The sequence below is a fragment of the Oryctolagus cuniculus genome, chromosome 1, assembly GCF_051225735.1.
Source record: "Oryctolagus cuniculus isolate XC-2025 breed Fujian yellow rabbit chromosome 1, ASM5122573v1, whole genome shotgun sequence".
In the NCBI taxonomy this organism is placed as follows: domain Eukaryota; kingdom Metazoa; phylum Chordata; class Mammalia; order Lagomorpha; family Leporidae; genus Oryctolagus; species Oryctolagus cuniculus.
The window spans coordinates 201,376,326-201,399,112 of NC_142867.1; the positions used below are offsets into that span (position 1 = coordinate 201,376,326).

At 56.4% G+C, this 22,787-nt stretch overlaps 1 protein-coding gene across 1 annotated transcript in view; it reads left to right on the top strand.

Annotated features, from left to right (window-relative positions):
- CCDC180 (coiled-coil domain containing 180) overlaps nucleotides 1-22,787 on the top strand; it is a 53,867-nt gene that overhangs the window by 1,208 nt on the left and 29,872 nt on the right. The window contains 17 exon segments of the mRNA XM_089318634.1: nucleotides 931-1,121; nucleotides 3,283-3,371; nucleotides 4,724-4,833; nucleotides 5,724-5,852; nucleotides 5,945-6,055; nucleotides 6,177-6,272; nucleotides 8,450-8,613; nucleotides 9,447-9,566; nucleotides 11,264-11,343; nucleotides 13,539-13,627; nucleotides 14,235-14,357; nucleotides 15,693-15,866; nucleotides 17,140-17,255; nucleotides 18,305-18,431; nucleotides 19,990-20,029; nucleotides 20,159-20,607; nucleotides 21,751-21,977. Coding sequence (XP_089174760.1) covers nucleotides 931-1,121; nucleotides 3,283-3,371; nucleotides 4,724-4,833; nucleotides 5,724-5,852; nucleotides 5,945-6,055; nucleotides 6,177-6,272; nucleotides 8,450-8,613; nucleotides 9,447-9,566; nucleotides 11,264-11,343; nucleotides 13,539-13,627; nucleotides 14,235-14,357; nucleotides 15,693-15,866; nucleotides 17,140-17,255; nucleotides 18,305-18,431; nucleotides 19,990-20,029; nucleotides 20,159-20,607; nucleotides 21,751-21,977 — 2,435 coding nt within the window.

A 22,787-nucleotide genomic window follows, 5' to 3' on the forward strand; every position in this document is an offset into this window, starting at 1 on the left:
CCTGTCAAAAAAAAAAAAAAAAAATTACTCAGGAACAGCCTAGGTCAGCCAGCTGATGTCCTGGATCTTTGTCCTGTGCAAAAAAAAAAAAAGCGGTTCTGAAGTGTCTTCGCCAAAAACAGGTTTCATCCCGTGCCAGGGGTTGGGCCCTGCGTTTCCTCCCTCCCGGCGTCTGTGGCCGTGGGGTGCTTGGTGCTGTCCACTCAGGGTTCAAGGAAAGGCCTCCTGGTGACCACGGGGCTTGTTGACATGGCCTGCTCCTCTGATGCACTGCACAGGAAGAAGCACCTCTTAACGGAAACACAGAGGCCCCCAGGGGCTCTAAGCTGCTTATTTAAAAGGGATTTTCCTGCCTAAGTTGAGCCCTGCCTGATGCTCTTTGTAGAACCTTTGAAACTGATACCAAGAAGCCAGAGGAACAATGAAATGATGCGCACGATCCTTCCCCTACTAAAGGCGACACGTGTGACCTACTTCCAGTCATTTCTTTGCATTTTGAGGTCATTCTGCATACTTTGGGTTATGTTTAGTTTATGCATTCAGTTGCTGCATTTAGCTAGTGTCCTCTCATAAAGAATATTGTAAGCCTCATCTCTAATAAGTGCCTGACCCTCCATCCATCAAGGGGGATTACTCACCCACAGGGGTATGGTTGGACACGTCTGTTTCCGATTCCTTGTGATTACACAGAACGCTGACATGAGCTTCTGGCTCCTACATCTTAGTTTCTGAAAAGCTGCCGTCTTTGAAGTGGCTGTTTTGGGGGAGGAGAGCCCCGTGCTGGTGTGAGGCCTGGGGTTGGAGGCCTCCCTGCCAAGTGCCTTCCTGGTGGCAGGTCCCCACTTGTCCTTCTAAGACAGGCATAGTCCCCTGAGGGTCCAGGGAGTCTGCAGCTCTGACCGCCCCATCCCGGGTCTGCTATGAATTCAGGTGCAGCTGGTCCAATCCCTGGCGGCCACAAGGAAGCGGGCAGCAGAGCGTTCGGTGACCCCAAAGAATTTTACCGGGACACGCTGCCTGAAGAAGGCGGACGTGCCCGAAGGGCAGATACCTCCCAGGCAGCAGAAGTGGAAGCCCAGCCTGCCCTGTGGCTGGGTCACGGAAAACCCCATTCTCTCCAGGTAGGTCCTGCCACCAGGCCACATACCCCCACACATGAGTCTTCTGAAACTCAAGAAGCTCCTATAAGATGTGTGCCAGGTAGGAGTGAAGTCTCCAGGTGGGGCGGCTGTGGCTCGGATGACAGGGTTGTGGGACAGGGGTCCGGGAAGCTCACAGGGCCTCAGCTGAGCTAAGGGGTTTGGGAAAGGCGAGAATGCTTTGGCCCATTCCAGAAGGCTCTAGAAGGTCAGTGGACGTGGAGAAAGGGCAGGGAGGAGGCTGGAAGAGGCCTTGCAGGCCACAGTCTGTTTTCAGGGCTTTCCTGCTGTGAGTAGCTGGTTTATATTCTTGAGATTCCTTGGGCAGCTCTGTGCAGAATGTTGGGGGCTGCAGTCATCCTTGCAACCTTAGTGGGAGCTGTGAGAGGCAGGGCAGGGTACGCCTCAGGGGTCTCTCGGAGGCAGGACCCTCGGGACCTAGGGACAAATTGAATGGGGGGAGAGGGCTCCGGAGAGTCCAAGGTCTCTGGCCTGAGCGCAGGGTGCACAGTGGGGGTACAGTTCCCCGAGATGGGAACAGGTGGGGGTCTGGTAGGGGGAGCAGGCATTCCTTGTGCACTTCCAAGTTCAGGAGTTAAACGTGAGATTCCTTAGCACTCCTTTTCAGCTGCTAACTAGGGAGAACGGAAGGGAAAGAAGGGCCCCTCCCCAGGATTCCTGAGATGTGCTCACACAGAGATGTGCCGGGCCCTACCACCTTCAAAATGCCGGGGTCACTGACTCAGCGTCCCGAGTCTGTCTGGGCTTCCTGGTCCCCTGCTCCTGACACAGCGTCTGCCTGCCTCCCTCCTTCCCTCTGTCCACAGCCTCTCCTGCCTTCTCTTTTCTTCCTGACCAGGCCGGCCCCATGGCCAGGTCACTGGCTCACCTCCTTGAGCTCCATTGTTCTTCCCATCCTCTCTCCTGGGTCTTCCCTGAGCCAGGATAGCTGAACAAAATCATCCAGTCCTGGGGGGACCAGTGCTCCCCGATGCAGCCGCCCCAGCTCAGCTGCACCCTCTGAGCAGCCTGGGACTCCTGACCTGGCCCGCCTTCCCAGGTCCTCTTCCACACCAGCCCCACCCACTCCAGCCACTGTTTACTGAGGATCAAAGGCCATAGGCAGGTCTGTTCTCCTGGGCTGCCTCAACTCCTCCCAGGGGTTGGGACCAGCGGATGTAGCCTTGGTTTCCTGTATCAGCCCCTCCAGCCTTCTCCCTCTCCTCTGTAGGGAGCCCTGCCTCCACCATCAATCCCACTGTCTCTTGCCTACGCTGGGCCTGTTCCTGGCTCATCAGCCTCTCCCCACTTGAAAGGGGGAGCCTACATCCAGCCACTCCCCCCTCACCATGTCCCTGTCCACTACCTTTCTTTGAGATTACATGTCTTGGAACAGCTTCTGTTTTTTCCCATGGGGGCATGTGGCTGGGAAGCCTGAGCCAACCACCACTCCCATCATCCCATAGTCTCCCACGGGGTGGCTTGGGCCCAGGGCCCTTGGGAGTGACAAAGCCTGAAAGACCACCCTCTGCAAGCGGGGCCTTGGCCTCCTCGGTGGCAGCCCGGGTGCTCAGTCTCCATCCCTGCCAGACCTGTAGCGAGGTCTACAAGGGAAGACTCTGGCACATTCACAGACTTGTGTTCCAAAGCGGAGGCAACCTTGGTCCGCCCGGCCAAGACAGTCCTGCATCCCAGCTCTGTCCTCCTGCCTGCAAGCCCATGGACTTTGGTGTCACAAGGATCGGTCCTGGTGCCAGCTCTGCTGTATCCAGGGCCACTCTAAGGTGCCACCCCATCCCTGGGAAGTTACTCCACTGCCTCACAGGCTGGGCTGCTGAAGGCGCAGCTGAGGGCCTAGCGCCACCTGGCTTTCTCCGATGGCTCCTGGCCCTTCCGTTCCTCCGCTGGTCCATGTGGAAGATGGCTCGGGTCGCCTCCCACACTTGGTTTCCCACCAGTGGAGAAGCAGCCCCCTCAGAGCAGGCCAGGGCTGCTTGGCCAGGGCACAGCTGGGAGCCTGGGTACTGCCCGGGCTCTCTGGAATCAGGGTAGGCCTGGGCCATGGCTGCCATCCACCATCCCACCGCTGGGGTGGGGTGGGCGGGGTCTGGGGCTTTACTCCTCTCCCCTGCTCGTGCCACAGGAAAAAGGACACAGGCAAGAAGGAAAGAGCCCCAGAGAGCGAGAGTACGGTCGCGGCCCGCGAAGTACGGGGCCTCCTGGACAGCATGGGTGAGCCTTTCCCCCCGGAGCCAGGCCTGCTCGGGCAGGACGCGGGGCTCCAGGGAGGCCTCACAGGAGGCCCCTGAAGGGCTCACTGTGTCCCTCTGCCCGGCCTCCAGAGGGCGACCTGGGTGTTGCCTGCTCAGGGAGCTGGGGCAGGGAGCCAGGGCAGCCTGCACAGGGAGCTTTTCTATGAGAGACAGTGGCACTGGCCCCCCGGGCATGCACAGCAGTACCTCTCAGTCCACACGTGCTTCCCTGGGGGGACTGCATGCATCCTGGGTTGACCTTGTCTCAGTGTGGAAGCCCTTTATTTTTGTGATTCGAAAAGTAAAGCCACCTCAACATGGAGAACAAAGGAAGATCAGACAGAAAGTAGGACACCCTACCCCCACCCCCACCCCAACACAAGCTCCCCTGAGAGCAGGCGGACAGCAGAGAGCTGGAGGGGAGCACAGACCCCAGGGCACATGGCCCAGATCCAAACCCCTGTTCATTCCCAGCCCACTCTGTCCTTCAGCCCACAGGCTGAGGATCTTCAAAGAGTTCATGAAAAACACATACTATGAAAAAACTACACATGGATTTCAAATATTATGTGTGCCCAAGCAAGCTTACCTTTTAATCCCATTTTCCCACGTGGCTTTTTGAAGTAGCCTCGTAGCATGCCGAGTCATAAGGAGTAATGGAATTAGAGCCATTGCCACTATGTGACAGGTGCTATGTAAGTGTGGGTTATTATTATTAAATATTTAAAAACCCACAAATATTATTGTTCTACACACAGCCTCTAGGGGCTTTTCCTGGACATTTAAATGTGTATCTGAGGCCAGCGCCGTGGCTCACTAGGCTAATCCTCCGCCTTGCGGCGCCGGCACACCAGGTTCTAGTCCCAGTCGGGGCGCCGGATTCTGTCCTGGTTGCCCCTCTTCCAGGCCAGCTCTCTGCTGTGGCCCGGGAGTGCAGTGGAGGATGGCCCAAGTGCTTGGGCCCTGCACCCCATGGGAGACCAGGATAAGTACCTGGCTCCTGCCATCGGATCAGCTCAGTGCACCGGCCGCAGCGTGCTGGCCACAGCGGTCATTGGAGGGTGAAGAGAGAAAGGAAGACCTTTCTCTCTCTCTCTCTCTCTCTCACTGTCTACTCTGCCTGTCAAAAAATAAAAAAAATTAAAAATAAAAAAAAATGTGTATCTGAGACCTCCCTTCCTTCAGCGCTTACGGATTACCTCTCTCCTTTCCCTTTTCCCTTGCACCTGGGCCATGGCTGGCCTGGCGCCTTGGGGGTCCGTGCTCTGAGCCCAGCCCGCGGAGCTGCAGAGCCTCTCCCTGGGAGTGCTCAGGGCTGTCATTGCTCTGCAGTTCAGGAGAAGGCCAGCACCACCGTCCCACAGGTGCGAGAGGACCCCAAGCAGAAGAGATACAAGAGCTGCCTGGCCAGCTTTCATGAGGAGATCGCGCAGATCGGAATGGTGAGATTCTCACTCGCGCTCCTCTCCCGCCTCTGGGCTGCCCCCGGCCTCCCAGGCTGCCCAAGATACAGTGGACCAGTGGACCAGTGGGTGTGGCTAGAGTCACAGCAGCACGGGAGTGACTCAAGCTGGTTGTAAGTGGAGCTCCCCTTCACTCTGGGGCAAAGCCTGGAAGTTACGTGCTGCTGTCACTGCACTGGTGGCACAGAGGGGGCTGGTGGGCAGTGCTCTGGAGGGCTGGCCCTGAAGCGCAGCCTTTGCCCTCCCCATCAGCCCTGCTGGTGGCAGACCCAGGGGCGTTCCATCTGATGGCCGACCCTGGCCCTTGTGCACCGTCCCTGCACTCGGCTCCCAAGCCTCTGCAGAGACTCATCTGTAGTCGGCCTGGTGCCTGGCACCATCCCTAAATGGGACCACCCTTTGCTCCCGGGGCTTCTCAGAGCCCCAGCTCTCAACTCCCCTTCTCTCCAAGTCTTCCCAGAGTCCTGTAGTCCCACCCTGGAGTACCGAGGTTGGGCCCCCCAGCCAGTGCTCGGGACATCCCAGCTACATGCCAGCTCTGCTTGTACCCACGCCCTCTGTGGCTTTGCTCAAGCCATGCCCTGAGCCTCCGTTTCCTCTCATGAAGCAAACTTGGCCTTCTTTCATGCGGCCACTTCTTGAATTGGTGTCTGTCCAGCGCCAGCTGGGGGCCAGGCCTGATGTGGGCAGCTCCTTGCCGGGCTGTGACAAGAAGCAAGTGAGTAGAGAGGGAGGGGCCAACACAGCGCAGAGTGTGGCTGCTGCTGGCCTCGGGGTGTGAGCTCACTGGGAAACCCCAGCCGCTCAGCTCTGTGGAGCTATGCCCGTCCTTGAGATGGAACCCTGTCCAGGACCCCGGCTCGTTGCAGGAAATGGAACCTCTCATCTTGGAGACAGGAGGATGCTTTCTGAAAAAACTCTCCGAATCTGATGAAGACATCGACCGTCTCTTCACAAAGGTGGAAAACGACATCGACTTCGAGAACTACTCCTTCCAAGTAAGGGCCCCTCCCTGTCTCGGCCTGCCCCGCCCAGTCCGGCTCTTGCCGCCCTCCCAGCAGGCACCTGTGTGGCCCTCTCGTGTGTGCAGAAGCTGTGGGAGCTGTGGGAGAAGGTAGCTGCAATGTTCCTGGTCCAGAAGCAAGGGATCAAGGAGCTGGACGAGGCCTTGCACTTGCTGGAGTTCTCCAGGGCAGACAAAGTGAGTGGGCTGCTGAGCGGGGCCTGGAGACCCCCACTCCAGGGTGTATTGGACTCTCTTCTGCTGCCTTCAGCTCTCTGAGAACCGATGGTCACTACCTACGGCGCTGTGTCATTCCCAGCTGAAAAGCGTGCTGACGAAGTACGTGGAGATCATAGAGAAGACGTCCTACCTCATGAAGTCGGATGTGCAAAGGCTGATAGACCAAGAGGCCATGGTGAGTGGTGTGGGGGGACGGGGCAGACCCCCAGGACACCCCCTGTGTGTCTCAGGAATGGTGGGCCTCCCCTCTGCAGCATTTCCAAGGAAATCAGGTGGGAGTCAGTCTTTGCTGTCGTCAGCATTTTCAGTGGGAGCCTTCTACCGTACATTGCACACTTTCCTGCCAGTGTAAACCAGGCACACACCCGGCCCAGCTGTTGCTTGCACACCAAAGCCTTGTTCTAAACCAGATATTCAGACATGGCTTGCTTATTTCAGTTTTAAAATTTTTATTTATTTTCATGTCATTTGAAAGGCAGATACACACACACACACACACACACACACAGAAGGAGAGCGGGAGGATCCTGCCTCTACTTTCACTCCCTAAGTGCCCCCAGCAGCCAGGCTGAAGCCAGGAGCCCAGAACTCGGTCTACATCTCCCATGTGGGTGGCAGGGACCCAAACACTTGAGCCATCACCTGCCACCTCCCAAGGTGTGCCCTAGCAGGAAGCTGGAATTGGGTGCAGAGCCAGGACTGGGGCCCAGGCAGTCCCCTGTGGCCTGTGGGCATCCCACTGCTGCTTGCGCTGAGTGCCTCCTGGGACGTTTCTCAGCTACTGTGTGCAGTGGCACAGTTGGGGACTTTTGTGGTCTCAGGGCGATTTCCACCCTCGTGAGCAACTCCAGCCTGCCTTGTCTGGTTTTTCTTAGCTGCTCTGGCCTCTCCTTCTGTGGCCATCAGTGCCTGTTGCTGAACCATACCTGCCTCTTGGTTCTGTCCCCACTGCTTCCTTTTCCTCACCTCCACCCTCCCCCAGCAGCTCTCCTTGGGGTGGGAAACATGAAATTTGTGGTTGTTCATGATGTCTCCAAAATCAGGGGGAAACCTAGCCCCTTCGCTGTGCGAAAGAACTGCCTTTGGCTCCCTGGGGCTGTGTTTTGCATTTGTGGATTCCCTGGCCTTGTGCAGAGAGCTGAGCCTCTGGCAGTGTGGACTGAAGAGTGCAGTGTTCAGGATCACAGCGGGGTCCAGCCTGCACTGGGGTGTGGTGCCCTCCACACAGCATAGGCACGGGGTGGGGGTTGGGGGACATAGCCCTCCCTCTCCACTGCCCGGATGTGAAGTTCCCGAAGTGGCTCAGCCCTTGCACCTGCACGCAGCCTCCCATCCATCCGGGACCACGGTACCTGCCAGGACTTGTCGGGGTGATGACGAAAGAGGGCTCAGCAGTGGAAGCTCTCTGTGGGACAGAGACAGAGGAGAGCGCCTAAGCTGCGGATGTGTGTCTACATCTCACTGGGCGAGTGAGAGTTTTCCACAGTCCACTGTCTTTCCGTGTCCCGCTTCCTGGTGCTATTGTTCTCACCACAATAACTGGCACTTGCCACTTGCTCTGGGTGCATTTTGCTCATCTCACCACACGAATGTTGTGAATTGCGTTAGCCCCAGAGCGTGGCTGCGGGTCTGGAGCCTGAGAAAACACCCGCCAGAAGTACAGCTGGCCTCACACCTCGGGCTCTGCGGAAAAGCACTGCTGGGGGTCTCCACGGTCCGTGCCAGCCAGCGCCCTCTCCTCCCCAGCAGGCTTTGGGCAGTGTTAGGGTGGGTATTTGGACCTGTTCCTGTGGCTGGGGGAAGGGGATCCCACGTTCACTTAAGAAGCAGCAGCAGCGATGAAGGGCAGGTCAGTGCCACACGGTGAAGGATCGTCCCCACTCCTGCCAAGGTGGAGCAGGTGAGGCCCGCTGGGAGCACTGCTGGGGAATGTTCTAGCTCCAGCCTCATCGTGGCCCTGTGACCTGGTTCTCCTCACCCTCTTGTGATGGTGTGAGCACGCTGCATTTGGAGCAAGTTTATTTAAAAAAAAAAAAAAAAAAAAACAGTAAACATGTAGAGCCCACAGGAGTGCTTAACTCCTTTCACCTGCACAAAGCCTCTGTTGTGGCTTGAAGCTGGGTTGAGGTTTGTGTGGTCCAGGCCCAAGGTTAAGCCTTCCAGGAAGACCCTTGTTGCTTGTCCATGGCTGCTCAGCCCCAGGCAGCTTCCTTGGGTGCCCACGGACCCCCAGGACCCCTCCCACCCTGTCACCACCCCACCCAGTGCTCAGCCAGCACCCCTCTCCCACTGAGCCTCGTTCTGAGCGAGAGAGTCTTGCCAAGCTACAGCACTGCCCACCTATGACCACAGGTCATGAACCATGCCCTGCTGGGCAACCGGAGGGCCATTTCCCAGCTGTTCGTCAACCTGATGGAGGCCACCCTGCAGCAGGAGCTGGACTGCCGCCACCGCTGGCAGGGCCTGGTGGACGCCTGGAAAGGTCTGAAGAAGGAGGCCATGCTGCAGGAATTCAGGTCCGCACCTCCACACTGCCCTGGGCCGACCGACTGGGGCAGCCTCTTTCCTCCCTTCTTGTCATTGCTGCCTCTCGGTTTTTTTTTGTTTTTTGTTTTTTGTTTTTTTTTTTTTTGTTTTTTTTTGACAGGGCAGAATGGACAGAGAGAGAGAGAAAAACAGAGAGAAACGTCTTCCTTTTGCCGTTGGTTCACCCTCCAATGGCTGCCGCGGCTGGCGCACTGCGGCTGGCGCACCGCGCTGATCTGAAGCCAGGAGCCGGGTACTTATCCTGGTCTCCCATGGGGTGCAGGGCCCAAGCACTTGGGCCATCCTCCACTGCACTCTGGACCATAGCAGAGAGCTGGCCTGGAAGAGGGGCAACCGGGACAGAATCCGGCGCCCCAACCGGGACTAGAACCCAGTGTGCCAGTGCCGCAGGCGGAGGATTAGCCTAGTGAGCCGCAGCGCCAGCCTGTTTTTGAAGTTAGAAATAGATAATCAAGAAGAAGTTAAAAATCATCACTAATGCCTCCCCATGGTGAGAAGCACCCCTGACATTCTGGAATGTTTTTTCCCAGGCTTCTTTAGATACTCACAGCACCACAGGCAATGCTACACCCCCCTTTCCCTGTGAGCATACAGCTCAGCGTGGATCGTGGGGAGCACACACCTGTGTGATGTCCTCGCTGTCACCGCTCAGCACCCTGTGGGTCCTGGGCCTGGACAATGGCCATCTTACTCCCAGCCCCTCCGTGTCCCAGAGGAAGGCAGAGGCGCCGGTCTGTGAATGTTGCTTCGTCTCTCACAGCGACCCTCTCCCCTCCCCTCCTCTCTGCGTCTGGCCACCCAGTGAGTTCATGGCCAGTGACAGTGTCCAGGCTCCCCCCGCTGTGAAGAAGGAGTTGGAGGACCTGCTGGCGACCCAGGACGTGCTGCAGAAAAGGCGGCTGGAGCACCTCTGCTCCATTTGGTATGTGCGGTGGTGGGCGGGTGTGCCTCTGCGGGGAGGCAGGCATGGCCCTCAGCCGGGCCAGGGCCAGGGGGTTAGACGTTTCCTGGTGGGCAGGGGGGCAGCAGAGGCTCGGCTAGCTTTGGTGGGTCTGTGGGGTCTGACGCTGGAGGCCAGGAGGCCCATGAGGAGGTTGCTGTCACCAGGCAGAGGGCTGAAGAGCTCATGGATGCTCTCTCAGGTGGTCCCCTGGTGGAGCTGTCTGGTGGGCTGCCCAGAGAGCGTTCCAGACGCTGAGCCACTGCCCATGGGGGTGCAGCTTCCACCCTCAGCACTGTGGCCTGCACACTGGAGGTGCCCCGTGTGCTGGGGGGGTGCTCCCTCCTTCCCAGGCACCTTGTTCGTCCCTCCCATCTGGTAGCCCCAGGACACAGGTTCTTCTCACCTCCCCACTCCAGGGTCCAAGTCCTAGGATGTAAACGACTGTTAGGACCCCATATGGCTCAGGCCAGAGGGCCTCCCCCAGGAAGCATCCTTACCCCTTGCCCGGTTTCCCTAATGTCGACATTTTCCATCGCCACTGGGCATTTATCAGAACTAAGAAGTCCATCTTGATGCCCCCTGGTGGCACCAGACTTTATATGGCTCTCAGCAGTTTTCCCACCAGCGTCCAGTTTCTGTTACAGGAGCCTGCACCGACCTCGGTGTCATGCTTGGCATTGAACTATGCCTCATTTTGAACCCACCTTTCATTCTTTACTGTTCTAGTATAGGCAGGGTGACCAGAATCCCAGCTTGCCCCAAATTGTCCCGGGTTTTATGTCTCAGGCTAGCATCATCCTAAATGCTGACCTCCTTCACCATCAAAACTGTCCTGGTTGGGACAATAAAAATATGGCCCCTCCAGCCATACACACATCTTCCCATGCCACTGGGTATCGTCCAAAGCTTAGTGTCCTAAAACCTTGATCACCTCCAGCTTCTCACAGTTCCGGGAGTCAGCGAGGCGGTCCCTGGTCTGGGCTGGCCTGGCTTGGCTGGATGCTCTAGGATGGCCTCACCGCTATTCCTGCAGCCCTGGCTAGATCAGCCGGGGCTCTGGCCACGTGCTCTTTCAGCCTCCTCGAGGTCCCTGGGTGGCAGGAAAGGTCGCCGCAGCGAGAGAGGACAAGCGCGCATGCGATCTTGGGCCAGCTCATGCGTGCTAGTGTCCCGCTGACCACAGCAATCACACTGCCACACCCCGGATCCTGGGGTGGAAGAACAGACCCACCCTCCGGTGGAAGGAGCTGATGAAACTGACCACTGGTGTGTGGGCCACACTATTCTGAATGACTTCAGTAGAGGATTCTTGACTTTATTTAGAAGTTTCCTGTTTTGAGGTATGAAGATTTTTTAAATAAGCTCTGTGTGTTTATAAACGGTCCTATTAAGTGACCGTCTTCATGCATATTTTGCATGCATTTTATATTCTTATCTCAGATGAGATTCTTAGAAGTAGGCTTCCTGGGTCAAACTATGTGCACTGGGAAAATTTGGCATCCCCTTCATTAACAGCAGCAGACCTGTTTGTGGTGTGTGTTTCTGGCACCAGGAAATCCCCAGCAGGTCCCCTCCGTTCCTCAGTGTCTAAGTGCTTAAGGTGCTGGAGGCACTCTCCTCCCAGATGTGGGAGTGAGCGCTGGCCCACGCGAGCCTTCCTCGTCTTGCTTCCCCAGTGACCTCCTGCCCCCCAATTACAGCAAGGCCCAGCTGAGTGAGTGGCACACTTCTCTCAACTCCCTGAACAAGCAGCTCGGTGAGTGACATCTGGAGACGCCGCGGGTCAGTCGGCTTGGTCCCAGGTTGGCTGGTCAGCCAGGCAGGCCTTTATCTGAGAGGAAGTGGTGGCGCCTTCTTCTTGGAGAGGAGGCAGTGGGGAGAGGGAGCTCAGAGGGCTCATAGGCCTCCCTCCCCTCCCAAGGCCTCCCAAGAGCTGCGTTAGCCACACACTCTGACCCCTCACCCGTGACCCAAGCATACAGACGGATGTCAGGATGGCTCAGGGGCACGGCCCCAAGCACGAGAGAAGCACATGGGCTTGCACTCAAAGCCTGGGTTTGACATGCAGCTCTACTCCGTCTCAACTGTGTGGCCCTGGGGACGCCAGGGCCTCTCGTGGCCTCTCGAGATACTGGGTCCTACCTTAAAGGTGGATGTCCAGGCATAGTTCAGTGCCTGGCTTACACAGAGAGCACGCGATCATAAATGGTAGTGTTTAAAAAAATGCTCGGGCCAGTGCCATGGCTCAATAGGCTAATCCTCCACCTGCGGTGCCGGCACCCCTGGTTCTAGTCCTGGTCGGGGCGCCGGATTCTGTCCCAGTCGCTCCTCTTCCTGTCCAGCTCTCTGTTGTGGCCTGGGAGTGCAGTGGAGGATGGCCCAAGTGCTTGGGCCCTGCACCTGCAAGGGAGACCAGGAGAAGCACCTGGCTCCTGGCTTCGGATCAGCGCGGTACACCGGCCATGGCGGCCATTAGGGGGTGAACCAATGGGAAAGGAAGACCTTTCTCTCTCTCTCTCTCACTGTCCACTCTGCCTGTCAAAAAAAAAAATGCTCTATAGGGGTGGGCAAATTGTCTACCAACTAAGATGCCCATGTTCCCCTATCAGGGTGCCTGGGTTCCATATCGGCTCCAGCTCCTGATTCCAGCTTCCCACCAACACAGACCCTGGGAGGCAGTAGTGATGACTCAAGTGATTGTGTCCCTGGTGCCCACATGGTCGACCCAGATTGAGTTCGGCCCAGGGTCACATAGCCGGTGAAGTGACACAGCTCACCCTGGCCTGGTGCCCACTGTTGTTCCTGGATCTCAGGGTGTTTCTGTAAGAGCCCTGAGATTCTAGATGGTAGCAATGGTTACTGTTGGTTCTGCACCTCCCAGCTACAGACATTGTGCTGGGCCCGGGCAATCAGCAGGTGGCTCTGCCCTTGAGTAGTCCCAAGAAGGGACATTACAGCAGGGAGTGGAGAGGTTTATAGCCCTGTGAGTTCATGGTTTGGCATACAACCAGGTTAGGGTCATGGAAGACTTTGCCAAGGAAGTGGCAATCCCATTGAGACCTACCAGGCAAGGCAGAGTGGGACAAATTAGGACAAGTGGGAGGAAGCAACCCAAGCAGGGGTACAGCATGTGGGTGGCCCAGAGGCAAGACAGAGCTTGGGCTTGGAGTGAGAAGGTGGCAGCAAGCAAGGCTGGAAGATGCAAAGGGCCACATGGGAGACTGGGCTTCACACTGAGGGCAGTGGGAACCCCACGTTGGGGAGTGAGGAGACCAGTGAGCTTCAGGACTGGCAGCAGGGACCCGGGGAGATTGCATCCCTGTGACCTCCTGGAAGGCTGGGGATGCCTGGCCTAGGAGTAGCCAGGGGATGGGAGTCTCTTCTCTTCCAGAGCCAGTGCCAGCTAACCCTATCCAGTGTCCCAAATCTACGCCACACCACCACCTGCCCTGCCCCTCCCCAGCTCTTGTCAAAGAGCCCACGAAACATCTGCGTGCTCTTGCCATGTACTGTCAGGAGCGCTCCACTGCAGGTGTCGTCTGAGGCACCAGTCACACTGAGTTCCTGTGAATGGGGAGGAGGGGAGGGGCTCCCCGCCTTCTGTGGTGCGAGTTCCCGAGCCAGTCTCTGCAGTCAGCAGATGGGAGCACTGCTGATTTTCCTCACTGCTTATGACTTCTGTGCAGCCTCACTGGGTCTAGAACCAGAAGGATCCAGGACAGACGAGCCCCCCGTGGGAGGTCCTTAAGTTGGAGGGTCAGGGAGTTTGTGAGGAGGAGGGGCAGCCCTGATCTGAGTGGGGACCCCCGACCTGTGCCTCAAGAGCCTCCGTGGTACAGGCACTCACTGGGGAGAGGCTGCTCCCCTGTGCGGAAGGGGCAGTCCTCTCCTGCTCGCTCTCGACTCTCGCCGGGGAAAGCCACTGACCCGCGCTGTTTCTCGCCCGTGGAGACACCTACCACACGGATTGCGGGATGCGGCTCCGCCTGCTCTACGAGAAGGCCTGGCAGGAGTGCCTGGCTCGCGTGCAGGACTGCAAGGTGGGCCTGAAGAAAGGAGCAAGGGGCTGGGGCCTCATGTGCCCCCCAGCCTGGACCCATGCCCCACGCGCTCCCTGGCCTCTGAGCGTCTGCCCAGCCCCTCCCCAGCAGATCTAGCCTTCCCTCGGGTTTTAGCCCACTCCACCCCCAGGAAGCTCCCCCCTCCCCATGTGGGAGGAGGCTGCACCTTGCCCCTCTGGGTCCCGCATGGCCCTTGGCACCATTCTTCAGCAGAGGTATATCCTGAGTTATTGCCACCACCCCCACCCCCAGCTGGGACCCCCATTTTCTCTGCCCCTGCCTGCCTCAGTGAGTTCACACCCACCCCCTTCCCATTACTAACTGCTCTTCTAGGGTAGAGGAAATATTTTGTCAAACCGCCCCCTCCCTCCCTCCCTAGTCATTTTGAAGAGTGCAGGGCTCCAAGGGCCCTGCCTGCTGCCCACCCCCTCCTCTCCAGCTTTGTACCCTCCCCTCTTCTCCTGAGGGGCGAAGAGCTCCCGGGGAGCAGAGCCCTTCCCCTGGGAGCCGTGCGGAGCCCTGCAGGTGTGGCGATGCCGAGCCACGGGCTGCAGCCCTAAGCCAGGCCCCGCCACGTGCTCTCCAGAAGCAGCTGCTGGACTGGAAAGCCTTCAGCGAGGCGGAGGCGGAGAGCGTGGTGAGCCCGGCCTTCTTCCAGATGGTGGGCGCCCTCCAGAGCAAGGTGGAGAAGAAGCTGGAGCTCTTGGACGTGCGTGGTGGGACCCGGCAGTCGGAGCGGGGGGGGGGGGGGGTTGTCCAGGGCATTGGGCTGTAAGGAGACAGGAAGTCGGAGGCCACCGGCTTGTGAGTCCCTGCTGTGTCCCCTCCCCCTGGCCCCTGCCAGCTCCTCAGAGCAGCCCCAGGCCCCTCCCTGCCTTCCTGCTGCCAAGGGCACCACACAGAACTCCGAGGAAGCCCCCTCAGGCCCTGAGAGCTCCTGGCCTGGCTGACCCCCAGCCCCCAGTCCCAAGATGCTGCTCATCTTAAGGTGGCGTTGGTACACAGTCCCTGTGAAGGGCCAGATGGGGCAGCCGTCAGGGCGCTGTCTCACTCAGCGACTCCACCAGCCGTGCAGAGCAGCAGCCACAGGCAATGCAGAACCCAGTATGGCTGAGTCCCAGTAGCCGCAGTGACAGACACTGAAACTTAGGTCTCAGGATTCTCACATCATTAGCTGCCTTTGATTTTTTTTTTTGAAAAAGCTTTTATGTATTTATTTGAAAGGCAGAGTCACAGAGACAGAGATCTTCCACCTGGCTAGTTCATGCCTCAAATGGCCACAACAGCCAGGGCTGACCCAGGCGGAAACCAGGAGCCTAGAACTCCATCCAGGTCTCCCACATGGGTGGCTAGGGCCCAAATACTTGGGCTGTCTTCCACCGCCTTCCCAGGTGCATTAGCAGGGAGTTGGATTGGAAGTGGAACTGCTGGGTTCAAACTGGTTCTCCAGTATGGTATGCCAGCATCTCAGGCAGCGGCTTAATTTGCTGCACCAAAACACCAGCCCCTTTTGATTTTTTTTCCCCAATCATTTTAAATTGGAAATTTCATGCTCAGTTCCCAGGGCAAAAACAAAAGCAGGTGCAGGCCCAGTGTAGCTTGTAAGCCACAGTGCACCAACCCTGCCCCAGATGGCGCAAACTGAATGAACAGCAGGTGTGGTATTCAGCCCAGGTGTTGTGAGTCAGGGACTTCTGGAGATGCAGGACGGACCAGGCCAAGGTGGGGGTGGCCCATTCCGGGGCCCAGGCTGGTCACTACGGCTGGCCCTTCTCTCTTCTGGCCCAAACTCCATCTCCTCCCTGTCAGTGACCTTAGTGGGACAGGTCTAGAAATGGAACTTTTAGGCCAGGCAGGCCCGAGACACTACCCCAAGGAGGGAAGGCGGGGAGCCCATGTGTGGCCCAGAAGTTGACCTTGATGGATAGGACATGGGGAGTGACAGTCAGTCCTTGGAGGCACACGGTCCCCCTTGGGTGGGCCCTCCTGCTGGTCCTGAACCAGCTGGCCCTCAAGGCGCCTTCTTTGGGCTCTGCCACCACAGAAATCCTTCGAGGCCCTGGCACAGCAGACCGAGCGACAGAGCGCAGACCTTTTCAACTACTTCCAAGAGGCCGTGCAGCTGTGGGAGGCGTGCCAGGGCGAGCTGTTGATGCAGGAGGTGGAGCTGGCCAAGAGGATGGAGCAGCACCGGCAGAAGCACAGCCAGGACATCCAGGTGCAGGCACCTCCCTGGGCAGCCCCGGAGGAACGAGAGGGCTGGGCCACACCCAGCCACAACCAACAAGGAACTCAAAATAGTCCCTAGCCCCAACAGAAAACCATAAGCTACAGAACTCGCGGATGGAGACATGGGGCCAGATGGGAGTAGCAGAAATCCCTGTGAGCCATGTGCCAGCAGTGTGACAGGTCCTGGGGACCAAGGGGGGGTTGTGTGGTTAAAATAAGGAGAGGATCGGAGTGTGAGTTCATGAATCACATGAGTTATTGCCATTGAAGAGAATTTTTCTTAGACTCGTGATGTAAGGTGGGGAGAATCACAGGAACAAAGCTTGCAGGAGAAGCTCAAGAGACAGGTGCAGTGAGCTCCAGGCTCACACAAGTCCAGGCATTCCTGTGCCATGGAAGCAGGTGTCCGGGGAGAGATGGAGGTGTACCGTTCTCTTGGGAGAAGGTGGCTTGGTCCCCACACAGCAGAGGTCGTGGGGACATGTAAAGTCCCTCAGTGCTGGCGTGGGTAGGTAGGCATCAGGTGCCAAGCCTGCTGCAGCCTGGGCTCTGGCCATCTGTAGGGAGGCAGCCGCAGAATGTTGGTCCAAGGCTCAGATTCGCATGTCTTTGGAAGTCTAGAACTGACAGGAATAACTCACGCATGGGGCCTAATGGGATTTGTCAGGAAGATGCCCAGAGCAAGGGGAGTTCACTGTCACATTCGTGAGGAAGAGAGGGGATAACTCCAACTTCTCACATACGGGTCTGATAGGACATCACACTCAGGCAGAGGGGACTGTGCTCCAGGTTCCCGTTACAGCACAACATGCGCTATTCCTGAAGCAAACTACGTGCATGTTGGGAATCATTGCAAAGCTGCGTCATAAAGAATGGGGCATCTCCCCCTGGCAGTGCCCAGACCCTCCCCAGGAGATTGCCTGGCTTCCAGCCCACTCCCAGCACACAGTCTAGGGAATGTTGGCTGGGACGACTGGTGAGATGGAAGCTGTAGCATGGGCCTGAGCAAGTGGGGGTGTCCTTGAGGAGTCCCATCTGAGCTGGGTTCCTGCAGTTGTAGAGTGGACAGTGAAGAACATTCCAGGTACAGAGAAGAGCCAGGAGGCCTGTGGTGGAAAGAGGGAGGCTGGGGGCAGATTTGCTGCCCCTTTTGTAGGAAAGGACGCCTCCGGCCCTCGGTCCCAGAGGCAGGGTTCCTCCTGTCACTTCCGCCCAGCACACTGTGGGAGCTCATGTCTGCTTCCTCTCACCTTGACTGCCAGACCCAGGAGGCTCACCTGGATAGGCTCTTGGACCAGCTGAGGCAGCAAAGCCACGAAGAAACGCTGAAGTTATACCTGGAGAAGGCCAGGCACTTTCTGAAGAACATGAAGTCCAGGTAGGCTGGCCAGACCCAGAAGGCAAGGAGGGGACCGTGTGGAATTCCGTTCAGGGCCACAGGCAGGCTGCGCGGGAGCCCGGGGCTGCGCGAGCAGGTGGTGTCTCCGAGTCTGGAGAACCCTGCGGTCCTGGACAGTTCTACTAGCGCAGACGCTTCCAGGGAGGGAGTTCTCAAAGTCAAGAACCCAGGCCTACCTTTCTGAATTTTAAATATGCTTGCTCTTTGTTAAAGGGAAGAGAAAAAGCCAAGCATCTCAAACACAGAGAGACTTTCCCCCTCTTATCTTCCCAACAGTTCCCTTTCATGGGTGTATGTGTTTCCATATACGATCACATAGACCAACATCGTGTTTTTCAAACAAAGCTTGGGTTATACTTGCACGTTATTCTAGAGTTGTGGATGTACTTCAGTTTTTTAAAGACCATGTAGAATCTATTAACACCTAAGAACTTAACCATCCCCTAGTTGATTGGCTTTTTTCAGTTGTTTCTAATTTCTCAATGTGGCGTTACAATTTTCTGTGAATTTCCTTGTGTCTTGGTGCCTCTGTACAACTAATTCTGTAGGGATCCCTCACAGAGATGGGCTGTGCTGCCGACTGGCTGCGGGACTTCAGGAGCATAACCTGAGGCTAGGGAGCAGCTCCTGGAGCCTCTGCCTCGGGCTCATTCTCTGAAAAACAGACAGAAGTCTGGGCTTTCAGGTGGCTGAGGGTGTGTGGGGATAACGTAGGTGAAGTTCAAGGACAGAGTTCAGACAGTGGATAGGAAAAGGGAAGCCACATTACAAACAGAAAACTCTCTTGTGTATTTTCCAATTTTTTATTTTTTGCAAAGAAAAAGGGGAACAAAGTAAGGACTCTTACACAAAGGAACACGCACACAGCAGCTCTCCGCAGAGCTAAGAACACGCACACGGCAGCTGTCGGCACAGCTAACTGCTGGGTTCCAGCCCACCTCCTGGGGAGCAAGAGTGTGGGGTGCGCCTTGTGCAGCTGCACTCCCCTTTCGGGCTCTCTTCCCTCCCTCCCTCCCTCCCTCTCCCAGGTATGAGTGTTTTCACAGCCTCCTGACAAAGGAAGTGATGGAGTACCCAGGGATCATACTGAAAGAACTCAACTCCTACAGCGCCACCCTCAGCCAACACTTCTTCGTGCGTGAAATCTTCGAACAGGTATGGAGCAGGATCTGATACACCCAGCAACTCACAAGGAAGCAAAGAGGAGAGGTTGACTTCCTGTTCTCGTCTATCAGGATGTCAAAAGCCACACAGCCCTGCAGAGGTCACGTCAGTGTCGGGACATCAGGCAGGAAAGCTGATGGTGTCTTTAAGAGACCATCTCGTTCGCAGTTTAAAAGAGCAGGAAGGGCTCAGAGTTCAGGGCTCTGGGACTGAATGGGCTTGCATGGCATGCATAGGACGTTCTGAGTTCTGTTCACTGTACCCATCACTGCCAACATAATCTCCCCAAATACACCTCTGACCCGCTTCTGCTCAGAAGCTCATCACCGATTCTCCCGTCCCTGGGTGACCACAAAGACCCCACCTCAGCTTCCCGCCTTGGTGCTTCCTGATTCAACCAACTCAGGCTGCTTCCTGCGTGTGCCCCCTGCCTGCCGTGCTGCTCCCTCTGTTGGGGTTTTCTCTCTCCACATCCTGAACCCACCTATGCTCCCAGGCCACCACCAAGGACTCCACCACTCGGGCTGGCCCCCATCTCACCTTCATCCCCCGCCGGCTCTGCAGTCTCTGTACCTGATTACTTGTACCTGATTGCTTATTCAATTCCGGAGCACCCAACTTGGTGAACACCCAACCTGCATGTGTTTCCTGAAAGATAAATATGTCTTCCTAATTTGTATCCAGCCTCTGCGGCTCTTAGCACAGGGTCTTGTGCATAATTCAGACACAATCACTGCTCCCTGGGTAAATGCAGCAGTCCCTGGAACGTCCTGGTTTGAATCCCCAGTGTTTGGCTTTTTCTCCCCACACCCAGTCAGAGTCCCACCTGGCCAAAGTGAAAATGTTTGTGGTTGGCATGGAACCTGGCCAAGGATTTCCACATAGGCAGATACCCAACTCCTTCCCAGGGAATCTCTCCTCTGGGATGGGATCCCTGTCCAGACTGCTCCTTGTGACACCTGGGTTGAAGTGAGACTCACACTATAGGCGAGCAAGCTTACTGTCTGCCCTTTGCCTGGATTAAATGTGGGTGCTGCTATGACCGCCATTTCATAAGAGAGGACATTGAGCCCCACAGAGCTTAAGGGACTTACTCCAGGTCCCTGAGCTTGTAAGGGGCTGGGATTCAATCTACACTTGCCAACTGCACAGTCCACACCGGGACCCATTACACAGAATGTCCCCGCCTTCACCCAGAGCCTGTGGAAGAGGGGCTGGGTAGGGTTGAGGAGGAGCCTCCTGGGACTGTGCAAATCACCCCGGGCAGGGGATTCCTGCCCCTCCTTTGCATCCCTCAACGGACCCTTGGCTTGCTCTTTGCTCCAGATCACTACCAAAACCCAGTCAGCATGAGCCTTTACCATCACTGCCCCCTGTGTCCTGGGCGGGTTTGCTCACCTGCTTGGAATGAAGGAAAACTCATTCCCTAGAGTGAGGCCCTTCTGATTATTTCAATGAAATAAGCTGGTCAAAGCCTGCATCACATGTTGAAGGGCTGGACTATGCTTTTCAGTCACTCATGAGTGTTTTTGTTGCTTTTTCCTTATAGAACTTGGCTGGGGAAGTCATTTTCAAGTTCAGGGAACCAGGTAACGCTTTGACAATCCAGGTCTGATTGTTCCCGCCTTCACTCTTGGGTGTCTGTGGGTTGGGGAGGCCCAAGGGAGGCAGCACTGGTAACCTGTGTGTCCCTGTGTCCTGGTGCCTGCCATCAACAGAAGCCCATGAAAAGTTCTTCATGCAAAGGATGCAGAAACCATGGATAAAGCAAAAGGCCAGAGTGGAAATGAGCGGAGGGGAGGAGAGCCTAAGCCAAGTGGCCAGTTCCGTGAGGCCCACGGAAGAGATGGGCGAGGAGGGCCCGGAGGTGGAGTCTTCTACCACAGAGGAGGCGCCAAGCCTGCAGGAGAAGTCAATCCTGAGCGACGCCCTGGACGAGTCCGGCGATGACTCGGTGAAAGGGATGGAAGAAACGCCACTTGAAAGGGAGGGCACCGCAAAGCCACCCCCAGGCCAGGAAAAGAAGGAGGAAGAGGCAGACGAGGACGAGGAGGAGGAGGAGGAGGAAGAAGAGGAGGAGGAGGAGGTGGAAGAGGAGGAGAACGAAGAGGAGGGCAAAAAGGAGGAAGGGGCTCAGGAAGAGCAAGAGAGCTTATCCATGGATGAGGTAGGCAGCCCCCTGCTCGCCCTAACGCTCGCGCTCGCTCCTGGGCACGGGACAGTTTGTGGTGTTCATTCTGTGCGTGTCCCGAGCGGAGGCTGGGTCCCCAAGGGCCCTGTCTCGATAAAGATACAGATAAGCCACTACGAAAGCGCTGGACCCTTTGACTGTTGTCATTGTCATGGGAGATCCCATTCTTCCTTCACGGCAATGATGCCCAGAGCTCACCCTCCCCTCGTCACATCCCAGCACCGTGCTTGGAGCCGCCCTGCCACTGCAGTTCATCTGCCCCTGGCCCTCAGCTCCAACTCCTAAGCTCCTGCTTAAACCCAGCCCAGCCGTCCCTGCTCCTCTCTCCCTCCAGTTGTGGGTCAAGGTCGGCCACCCCTGCTCTGCTTGGAGCAGGGGATGACTGTCACCTGCATCAGTCCCACCCTCCGAACATGTCCACACTCACAGAGCAGTCACTTGAATTCCATCATGATGGGATTGCAAAAGCCCCAGTTCCTAAATTGCTGTGGAAGAATTGGTATAGGAGGCTTCTTTCTGAGCACAGACCCCAAACTCAAATGCCTGCAAGTGAGATAACGTGAGAAGTGCGAGACGCTGACAAGCAGCATGCCTCAGCCCCAGGCAGGGATGCCGGGTGGGGATGCAGGCTGAGCGTTGACATACTTTCTGATGTGTAAAGAAAAATCAGAAACCCAGGTTCTTATTTGTAGCTTCCCAATTTTAAAAGCATTGTGTGGGAACAGATAAATATCGGGAAGAACTGTCGCACAGGTTTGCAGTCTATGAAGTCAAGGAACCCCAGTTGGTATCCCCAAGCCCATTTGATGATGTCAAGTCTGAAAGTCTTGAAAGGGGCCAGCACTGTGGTGCAGCAGATTAAGGTGCCGTGCCGGCACCCTGTACCCGAGTGCCAGCGTGAGTCCTGGCTGTTCAGCTTCTGATCCAGCTCCCTGCCAACCACACAGGAGACTCGGGTGAAGCTCCTGGCCCCTGGCTTCAGATCATTCCAGCCGTTTGGGGAGTTAAGAGTGGATGGAAGATCTCCTTCTCCCTCTCTCTCTGTCCTCCTGCCTTTCAAACACATTTTTAAAAAATCTAACAACAGACAAATGAGTGAAAGCCTTATTGTTTGCTCAGGCTGAAGACAAAGAAGGGAGTGTGGAGCTGTCCTATGAAAACCTGGAGTCCTTTACCACGTCCAGTGGGAACACATACTGCGTCTTCGTGTCCCTGGAGGAGGAAGAGGAGAGTGACCAGAAGCCCCGCACCAACTTCCTGGCCAGGCTCATCAATGACACGTCCAGGACCAAGTTCATAGAACAAGTGATCATCCCATCCAGACTGATCTTGGAGATTAAGAAACAGTGAGTGGAAAACCCTGCTATTCTCATTCTCTTGCTCTGAGGTTTATTAGTAAGATGACATGCCAACGAGTGATCTAGTTTCAGCTAGAAAAAAAATTTTGTAGCATGTCAGTACCTGAGGGAGGGTAGGGGTCAGAAACAGTTAGTCACAGAAAATGTTTACAAATTATTTGTGGTCACGGATACCCTGAGAGACAGTGACCACCATGCCTGGTCCCAGATGCCCTGCTGCCTTGGGCCTCCGTGCCAGATGCCTCTGGGTTCTAGTCTGTCACATCCACGTCCCAAGAGTTCCTTTTCTGGCCGGCACCGCGGTTCAATAGGCTAATCCTCCGCATGCGGCACCGGCACACCAGGTTCTAGTTGCAGTCGGGGCGCCGGATTCTGTCCTGGTTGCCCCTCTTCCAGGCCAGCTCTCTGCTATGGCCTGGGAGTGCAGTGGAGGATGGCCCAAGTGCTTGGGCCCTGCACCCACATGGGAGACTGGGAGGAAGCACCTGGCTCCTGGCTTTGGATCAGCACAATGCACCAGCTGCAGCGTGCTGGCCGCGGCGGCCATTATAGAGTGAACCAACAGCAAAGGAAGACCTTTCTCTCTGTCTCTCTGTCTCACTGTCCACTCTGCCTGTCCAAAAAAAAAAAAAAAAAAAAAAAAAAAGAGTTCCTTTTCTTTCTTTCTTAGAAAAAGATTTTTTCATTTATTTGAAAGACAGAGTTACAGAGAGGCACAGCAGAGGCAGAGAGAGTGGTATCTTTCATCTACTGGTTCACTTCCCAGATGGCTGCAACAGCCAGAGCTGGGCCAATCTG